The sequence below is a fragment of the Pecten maximus genome, chromosome 14, assembly GCF_902652985.1.
Source record: "Pecten maximus chromosome 14, xPecMax1.1, whole genome shotgun sequence".
Classification (NCBI taxonomy): domain Eukaryota; kingdom Metazoa; phylum Mollusca; class Bivalvia; order Pectinida; family Pectinidae; genus Pecten; species Pecten maximus.
Window position 1 is genome coordinate 28,606,714 of NC_047028.1, and position 10,185 is coordinate 28,616,898.

Sequence of the window (10,185 nt, forward strand, 5' to 3'; positions counted from 1 at the left end):
GATGGAACTCTGACTTTATCCAGTTCAAGAAAGTTCGTGCTTGGGATAACTCTCCTGACCCGAGCGTTAGGTCACTATCACTGTTGCTATACATATACGCGTAAACAGAATGCATCACCATTCCTTTCCTTATTTTACACTGTATAAAAAGTAGGCAATATAAATTTTATTTGAAACGCATCCTCCAAAATGTTAACCCGTTTCAAACGTCCTTTTTAGCCCGAATGAGTTATTTCAGTGGCATTTAAACTGATTGGTAAAGCACTCTTCGTATCCCTTCGGGTCGTCTCTTCCGCCATCTCTTGAATCACAATAAAGTCCGAAAAGCTAATACCAAGACGATTCAGACAAAGTTTGTTTACCATAATCGTTTGAGCGAATGCTACAGGAAGATGGCTTCGTTTATAGGATTCGATAATTTGGACGAAGAGGCATTGGGGGATTGTTTCTGAAAAAAAAAAAAAAATATTAAAAAATATTTTCCTAACACCCATACAAGAACTGTATACTCTATTCCGAGTTTTCTTGGGCGTATTACACTCAGACGTTACCCAGTGCTTTTTATAAAATAAAAATAAAATACCTTGAGTATGCTTTTATCAAATAAGAAATGATATTCAATTTTTAACTACAAAAAAAACAAAACAAAAAACAAACATGGCCTGCTTTGATTAAATTAAATGGTTTAAAACTTTTTTATATGCAAAGGTACATCATGCGAAGATGTACCCTATTAACATACAATATACTGAGAAATTCTAGCGAGTTCCTGGAAAGGTATATATTTGGATCCGTTCCAGTCCCTTAGCACTACACGTCCTGACACGTAAACTAACCATATTAACATAGAATTTACTGAGAAATGAATTCTAGCGAGTTCCTGGAAAAGCATATGTTTCGATCCGTTCTGGTTTCTTACCACTACACGTCCCGACACGTAAACGTCGGGTGTTCGTCCTCATTTCTAGGATATACATAGTGGCTTGTGCGTATTATTGTGGACACAGAGGCCAAAGCTTTAAAGGTGAGTTACATAACCAGTTAGGAGCTGCATAAATGGTGTTATTAGTTAAGTAGAATAGATACAGGTGTGTGTAGTTTACTGAATAGTTTAAATGTAGCTAGGCGATATCGAGGCCCAAGCAGGGCATTAGTCATACCTTGTCCCCCTGCGTCATTTATTTCTGATTATCAAACACAGTGATGCATTTACACGAAGTTTTGTTACCTTGTTATCTCACTAATTTTATCTTATAATGATTGTGGAAGCTTTCTAACTGTTCTCTGTATTATTATAACTGTACATCATTGAAGTTATTTAATTTACAAAGTTTATTCATTACATCCACTCATAGACACATTCAAAGTACAGATTAACTTAAGTAATATGGCATACATAATTTAGATTTTTTAATACTCGTTCGTACGAGTTTTCTTGTTCGTGCAACTGAATTAAATAGATCCTCTGGCGTTGTGTACAGGAAAGCGATGCTTACAGCGAGTCTATATATAGCACTTAAAAAATACAGTAGTGTTATAGAGTATAAATCGACGGAGCTTGACATTTAAAACGACTGCTTTGGAAACGTGTGGCATTATATGTATGTTGTTGATCATTTTAAACAATTATACCTCGCGTTACTGTTAAAAAGTTTGAATGAGATCGCTGATGTGGAATTAATGCAAGAGGACGCGGTTATGAAACTGATATTCAATAACAATTATACCAATAAAGAATATATGTAATAAAACACCAAACAGCAATGCCCCTGTTTGCATGCGGATATTTCAAAGCTATTTTTCCAAAACAAATAGCTTCCAGATCACGTTTCAAGCATTGGTAGTAGTAAGTGGACAGGTAGAACAGTGGTAACATATTTGCATTTGCTTTCATCCACGCGGCGGGCAAGGATTCCCCGATCGGACGTTAAAAGGTATGGAATCACCTTCCCGACCATGCGAGTCCCCGCGTGCTCGGCATCAACTCTAGCGAGCATCGTGGTCAACAAGCGTGATTAGAACTGATATTACTTGTTTCGCAACTGTGGTGAATTTAATTTTTTTTTTAATTTTTAGTAATCAATAAAAAAAAAAAACATTGTTACGCAGCTGAAGCTGTTAATAAATATCTTAAGTAATATAAATCGGCAAATTTTTCTGTGTTTCAGATGGGTACAGGAAACATCTATTTTAGAACAGTTCTAGTCGCAATGCTTACGGAGTTTGCTGTCAGCCAGAACTACTGGGAAGACACACGAACTGGGAAAATCCCTGCCTGTCTAACTGCGACGTGTGATCGCGGTCAAGATGTCTGTGAGTGTTATCTCACCATTGAACATCGTTTATCAATGATGTACGAAGAGTCACAATCGTTTGTGATTCCATCAGGGGGTCGTCTGTACGAGTACAATAAACTGAGCACTCCCATAGAAAACACAGATGAACTGCCGTTTATCTTGACGGCAGACGGCAACAACTCTCGAATTGTTATAGCTGTAAATCGGCGATTTCCGGGTCCACAAATTACGGCGTACGAGGATCAGACTTTGATCATTCACGTCCGAAACCTGATGCACACAGATAGTACTACCATTCACTGGCATGGTCTGCATCAGAAAGGGACCACCTATTCTGACGGCGTCGCGTTCGTTTCGCAATGTCCCATAGGACACGGCCAGGAATTCACATATAAGTTCCAAGCTAAGCCGCATGGTACCAGCTTCTATCACGCTCACATCGGTGATCAGAGGACTATGGGACTGTATGGACCCCTCATCATCTACCCTAAACAGGAACTCCCTTCGACAACAAGGGCAGAACACGTGGCGGCGCTTCAGGACTGGAACCACGACGATGATGCTGCCACTTTATACCAACGTATGCTGTATGGCGTTTTCTATCAATCGAGTCGATCTCGGTATGAACCAACTTCATCTAAAGACGGAGGAATGTACAGCAGGTTTTTGTTTCACTCTGGTCTGGTGAATGGGAAAGGCCGCTACTACATAAATAGTGACACACACAACCAGGCTCCCTTGACCCAGTTCGACGTATCTAGGAACAAGTGGTACACTTTCAGGGTTATCAGCGCAGCGACTCTTTATCCTTTTCTTGTTTATGTTACTGGCCATCCTAAACTCACGCTTACCGCATCAGACGGTTTTGCAATTCAGGAGATGGTTGTGGACGCTTTCATTATCCAACCTGGAGAAAGATATGATTTCAAGATATTTACAAATCAGTCCGATGGGAATTACATGCTTGTAGCTAGGACACTGGAAAAAGATCAATTCCATGTAGCGGAGGCTATAATCCACTATAGAAATGCAGCGGTCAACTTTAATCCAGATAAACCTGCATCACTTAGTTGTTCCACGGGAATAAAATGTAAGATATTCAACTGTCCCTACCTTAGTCCTGTCAATGGTGACGAAGACTGTTTAACGTATAATGATGCACGGACAAATGATTTCAATTCGAAACCAGAGGAGGTTGCTACCATAGATTACGAATGCTTCTTTAACTTTGCTTTCCCTGGAGAGGTCGGCTATACTCCTGCAGCCGTAAACGGTCGTCAATTTGTACCGCCCATTGCACCACTGTATTCACAGCCGGATGACCTAACTACCGCGTGTCCAGCTAACTGTGCCGACAATAACCTCTGTTCTTGCACATACACACAGGAAATTGAGAATGGAAAGGTATACCAGTTCACATTAACCAACCTGGGGAACGGAAAAGGATGGTCACACCCGGTACATTTACATGGACATTCATTCTATGTTATGAAGATGGGTTTTGGCAAGTTTGATTCAAATGGAGTTCTGTTCGATTCGACGTCCGACATCTCCTGTGAGATTGGATCGAAAGGCTATTGCAACAAACCTGTCTGGGCTAACACCACCTGGAAAGGAGGTAACATCCCTGGAATCGTCCTCAACAATACCGCACAGAAAGACACAATAATCGTCCCTACTGATGGCTACGTCGTCATCAGGTTCAAGGCAGACAACCCAGGGGCCTGGTTCTTCCATTGTCACATCGACCTCCATAACACAAACGGAATGGGGATGGTGATCATCGAGTCGCCGAAAATGTATCCCGCCATACCAAAGAAGTTCCCGGTCTGTGGAGCCTTTCAGACAAATAACAAAGCACTGCCGGTGTCAAAAGCTGGTAGGTACTTACTTTCAGTTTCATTTTGAGACATTATGTTTTCTTCTCAAGCTAGTATCGTGTTACATGAGGTACCATTGTTAATGTCGAGTCTGATGTTAGTGTCATTGATAATTTTGAGTCTGATGATAGAACCATTGATAATATTGAGTCTGATGTTAGTATCATTGATAATTTCGAGTCTGATGTTAGTATCATTGGTAATTTCGAGTCTGATGATAGAACCATTGATAATATTGAGTCTGATGTTAGTATCATTGATAATTTCGAGTCTGATGTTAGTATCATTGATAATTTCGAGTCTGATGTTAGTATCATTGATAATTTCGAGTCTGATGTTTGTACCCTTGATGATTTCGAGTCTGATGTTAGAGCCATTGATAATTTCGAGTCTGATGTTTGTACCCTTGATAATTTCGAGTCTGATGTTAGTGTCATTGATAATTTCGAGTCTGATGTTTGTATCATTGATGATTTCGACTCTGATGTTTGTACCCTTGATGATTTCGAGTCTGATGTTAGAGCCATTGATAATGTCGAGTCTGATGTTTGTACCCTTGATAATTTCGAGTCTGATGTTAGTGTCATTGATAATTTCGAGTCTGATGTTTGTATCATTGATGATTTCGAGTCTGATGTTCGTACCCTTGATAATTTCGAGTCTGATGTTAGTATCATTGATGATTTCGAGACTGATGTTTGTACCCTTGATGATTTCGAGTCTGATGTTAGTATCATTGATGATTTCGAGTCTGATGTTTGTACCCTTGATAATTTCGAGTCTGATGTTAGAACCATTGATAATTTCGAGTCTGATGTTAGTATCATTGATAATTTCGAGTCTGATGTTTGTACCATTGATGATTTCGAGTCAGATGTTTGTACCCTTGATGATTTCGAGTCTGATGTTTGTACCCTTGATGATTTCGAGTCTGATGTTAGAACCATTGATGATTTCGAGTCTGATGTTAGAACCATTGATAATTTCGAGTCTGATGTTAGTATCATTGATAATTTCGAGTCTGATGTTTGTACCATTGATGATTTCGAGTCTGATGTTTGTACCTTTGATGATTTCGAGTCTGATGTTTGTACCCTTGATGATTTCGAGTCTGATGCTAGAACCATTGATGATTTCGAGTCTGATGTTTGTACCATTGATGATTTCGAGTCTGATGTTTGTACCCTTGATGATTTCGAGTCTGATGTTTGTACCCTTGATGATTTCGAGTCTGATGTTTGTACCCTTGATGATTTCGAGTCTGATGCTAGAACCATTGATGATTTCGAGTCTGATGTTCGTACCCTTGATGATTTCGAGTCTGATGTTTGTACCCTTGATGATTTCGAGTCTCATATTGGTATCTTTGATTATCTGGCGTCTCACGTTAGTACCATTGACAAAATCGAGTCTCATGCTAAAACCTTTAACAATTTTGAGTGTCGTCTGAGTACCATTGACTTTTTTATCACATTTTAGTTGGTGATTAAATAGTTACTTTTAATTATTTCACTATTTCACTGTAATTATACCTTTATCTTTTATATAAAGGATCTTAACTTCATGGCTATATCATTGACAAGTTCCATAGTTTGACATAACACGAGCTTTTAATTTGACATGCCACGAGCCTTTATTACAATTAATGAACACCTTTAATATATGACATAGCCGGGTATGTGAGGATCTGTTTATCAGCTGCATGAAACTCATAATATATTTTTGAGAATGTAAGTGAGCCTCTGGAGTTAGTTTCTAAACAAGACAAGTAGAGTTTGACTCGGACGGTATGCTATTCTCTACAAAGACAATCATGTGATTTCAAAGAGATATTGTGATGTCATAAAAAACTTATGACGTCATACTAGTATTATAAGAGCCGTGAAATTGATGTATTTTCCGCATAACGTGGAAGCACGAGCTAGCTATATGATAAAAGTTTATTCTTGTTTATTTTCAGGTACCATGCGAGCATTGGACTGGATGCTTGGCTGGATAACTGTCACTCACGTCATAAGTAAATTGGTGATAATGTAGGGAACAAATCGGCTGCTAGTCGGTAACAAAAATGTGTTATACGACATAGCTCGTCAGAAAATTACCAAGGAGACGTGGTACCAATCTTTGAAGACGGACTTAAAAATATCTTATATTGTTAAATGAACGTGTGCCTAACGATGCTGTCATTACAACCCTTCAAATATGAAAACAGAGACAAGCTTTACTTTCCTGAATCAGCGTCGGCCATGTCGGTGGGGGGTAACTATACAGTTACCTACCATCGGTTCTGTACAGTGATTAGTAAAATCACTACATCACCGACAAGAAGTGATATGCTTCGAGAGATTTAGGTTGATAAAGGCCAGTGACAAAGCTTCATGGTCGAATTATAAAAAAAAATAATTTAACTCCCTTGTGTGATATGAATCAGACGTGTTCTATGTTTGTCGATATGCCAAGTGGTTCAGTTGTCATCATCCAAACTCTCATTTTGAGAATGTGACATTACTCCGATTTGACCCAGATTTGTATGGCGTGTGTGTTGCCAATGAAGCAAAATTGAGACGCTTACTTTTCCAGAACACCTGGTCTTGTACATTATCAAGGGTCTCCACGCAAATCTATATATTTTTGTTTGTATTTTCGCCTCGTTTTATCGATTTCGAGATGTCAGTATTCTAACATTCAAAGAAAATGTATCGGATGGAGACAAAAACGCTTTCTTCCACATGTCGTCTCCATTAGCCTTGATCTCTTGAATTCCACTGCTGTCAGTTCACGTCAAAAGTGTCAGCTTGAATTATGCAACTGATAACATATTTCAGCAATACCTATAAATAAACACCTACCACTATGAAGTATTCTATTTCTACACAGAATATTTCCTAAAAACTTATAAAACTGCTTAATAAATAGAGGATATCTAGCAGTGTCTTGTTAATACCAAATATATTTCACGAATGAGGCTAATATTTTGATATTTTTCAAGAGTGCGTAACACGATGAAAAATATAAAACAAATGTGAGCTGCATGAGTGAAATATATTTGGTATTGCTGAAGATACTGTTAGACATTCTGTTTATTATATCTTTTAGCAAAACATACTTGGACAGCTTTAAAATTCTCCTATTGTCGTTTGTAAGCCGCGATTTGATTGGTCAAATCAGGAAAAGTGATTTTTTTTTTCATTAGTGAAAAATATTACTTTTGTAGAATGAATAATGTTCGATATTTAACTGATAAAAAAACAATGAAAATCTATATCATCACTGTATAACGTCTTTAATCTTAAAATTGTTCTTGGCTAATATGGGGGTTTCTTTTTCAGCTTTGTTTTTTTTCGGTTCAAATCCAACTGATATAAGGTATAATAAGTGGGTATTGTATGTTCTGCAGTATACTTCACGTCTTCAATACAATGTTAATTTAAAGACATTTGACAACAGTTATTGTATGCGAACAAAACTCGGCGCATTGAAATTCTGTATTGGGCTTTCCACAAGAGCGTTTTTGGTGACGTATAATTCTGGTTAAGTAAGTTGTGAGTTATATGTAAATTTACGTATTTGATATATATTATGTTTAGTAAAAAAAAGTGTCTCGTTTATCATACGGACGTAAAAACAATAGTTGCTCGATAAAAGAATTGTTTTCGTGGTGGGTACCTATATGGAATGATAGGTAAGGACGACAGTTTGATGTTTATCTTGTTTTGTTTTTGTATATTATGTATACTAAATCCAAGAGTAGCATGCTTTTTTAATTTTATATCAATGTGTATCGTGTTTGTGTAAGATTTATATCAATGTGTATCATATATCTTATTACATTTATATCAATGTGGATCATGCTTTTATAACATTTACATCAAATTGTATAATGTTTGTATTACATTTATATCAAAGCGTATCGTGAAACGGGAACTGTTTTTCATGTGTATTAATATGTAACTGATGTAATGTGTGGAAGATCAGCACGTGAAACGGTGTTTTCAGACTTTACTGATAGTGTTTTCATTCGGAATATGTTTATATAAAGAATCAACACTAAGGAATGAGTATCATATTTGTATTACATTTACATCGATGTACATCACATGTGGAAATTAACAAATTCCTTCCAGATTATTTTTGTGATATACTCCCAATGCTGTATCGTGCAGCGTAATACTATCTTCAAAATGTAGGTTTTATACTACATGTTTATTTAGACCATAGGTTTCTTTTTTCATATGTACAGCACTATAGTAGCTTCTTATTTGATTAATAAGCCTCAATTGGACAATGTTGTGTTTTCATTTAGTATCTCTGTAGGCTGAAGACAAGATACAGTAGGAGTATTGTGTGAAAGTGGTAATATAGAGGGATATCTGCATCACAGACATGGTGTCAGGGCCAGAGGAAACTCGGGCTAATAGATTGGTATCGGTATTTAGTTAAATAGCCAAGACCTAACGACATTTTTACGTTCCCGATCTAATCTAACACCAAACCGACTATATTATTAGCAATATAATTTACTTTTAACCTATTTATACTGTTCGAAACTGTTTTTGCTTGGATTACGTAATCACCTTATGACGTCACGTTGAACTGTATAAACGCTATAAAGTTGTTGTTTTTCTTCTTCTCGTTTTCTGCATATTATCATTTATATTAACACATTCCTAAAGACAATTTTGTAAAACGCCATACTAGAAAAACTTGATAATCAAAACGATTTATTAAATGCAAGTATAGCTCTTTAATGGGTGTCGTAACTTTTATTGTCAAAAGGAATACTCTCTAGTTGTTAGATTGTTGTCATCAGCCACTGACATTGCATTCATACTCATAATACAGACCACCGAATGTGAGCAATACATATATAAATCGTTGGGCCTGTTGAATTTCAGAGCCGATCATGGTAAATATAATGGAATCACTCATCCACAGAAATAAAATCAAAAAAAGACATTTTTTTATGAAATTATGATAAACATATTTCACTTTATTTTCAATTAAACCACGTGAAAATGGACTTCACGTTTTCCTTTATGTGGTTTATATTTATCGATATATTTATCTTTATTTGGTAAGACCTCGTGTGGTGGAATCATATGCATTTCACCGTACATTTAAGACTGACTATTTTGGTATAAAAGAGTATCCTGTGCTTTATTTCTGTGGTTTTTCTCCTTTGGTGATGTTCACACAAAGCCGCAAATCAAATGATTCACATTACAGTGTTATATTTCAAATTTTATTTTTTTACCTTTATCACTTTTAAGATTGAGTGTTTCCTGGAAAGAGACATGATTCATACTTTTATCTGTTCATGTATTCGAAAAATAAAGCCTTAATCAATTCAAACACGTTCTGTTTTCCATTTGTTAAAGTACGAAAAGGCTTTCTTACATCATACCGTTAATTTCATTCACTCGTCACAACCTTAGCAACCCCTAACCACTCTTTTGCATGCATGAATTACATTTGAAAATTTAAAATTATTTTGAGCAATTTGCTACGGATACCCAAGTTGACAGAGGACGTGTTCTTGCAATGCTCCTGGGCGGCAGCACTCAGCATCATATATCATCACTGACTTCGGAGTTCACATATCGACTATAGACCTGTTAGTTATACCTCTCAATATCACGAGAACAGTTGATTACAAACCGAAATCCGGACATGTAACGTCTCGACGTCAAGATCAGTTTATTACGCTTGTCAATCTGTGTGACGGGGAAATAAACGGCACGTAATACCTTTGGTAATGTAAACCGTTGGATTCACCCCAAAACTGTGAGAAAGTCAGTGCCAGTCAACAGTGCAATGGTTTGCCACCGATACATTCATTTGTTAAAAAATCTCAGATCTGAAGACGGATGGTCCAATATTCGATCTTGACTACTGTTTTTCACATTTAGGTTATTTTGCTCACAAATATCATTTTATTAAAACGTGATGTTAAAGTTGCGTTTCCTTACTCTTTCCGAATGTAATAGCCAAGCAAAGGCATCATTTAT

The 10,185-nt window shown here is 36.9% G+C and overlaps 1 protein-coding gene across 1 annotated transcript; it reads left to right on the top strand.

Annotated features, from left to right (window-relative positions):
• The first annotated feature begins 931 nt into the window (after nt 1-931).
• On the top strand, nt 932-9,529 carry LOC117342429 (L-ascorbate oxidase-like). The gene is made up of 3 exons (XM_033904588.1): nt 932-1,024; nt 2,169-4,176; nt 6,138-9,529. Exons 2-3 carry the CDS (start codon nt 2,169-2,171, stop codon nt 6,212-6,214), a joined length of 2,085 nt encoding a protein of 694 aa, XP_033760479.1. The 5' UTR covers nt 932-1,024; the 3' UTR covers nt 6,215-9,529.
• The last annotated feature ends 656 nt before the right edge of the window (nt 9,530-10,185 follow it).

Bases quoted from the DNA above. Each gene is read 5' to 3' on its own strand.
- LOC117342429 (XM_033904588.1), top strand. From the start codon at position 2,169: ATGGGTACAGGAAACATCTATTTTAGAACAGTTCTAGTCGCAATGCTT. The intron at 4,177-6,137 runs GTAGGTACTTAC...GTTTATTTTCAG, and splicing joins ACTGCCGGTGTCAAAAGCTG to GTACCATGCGAGCATTGGAC.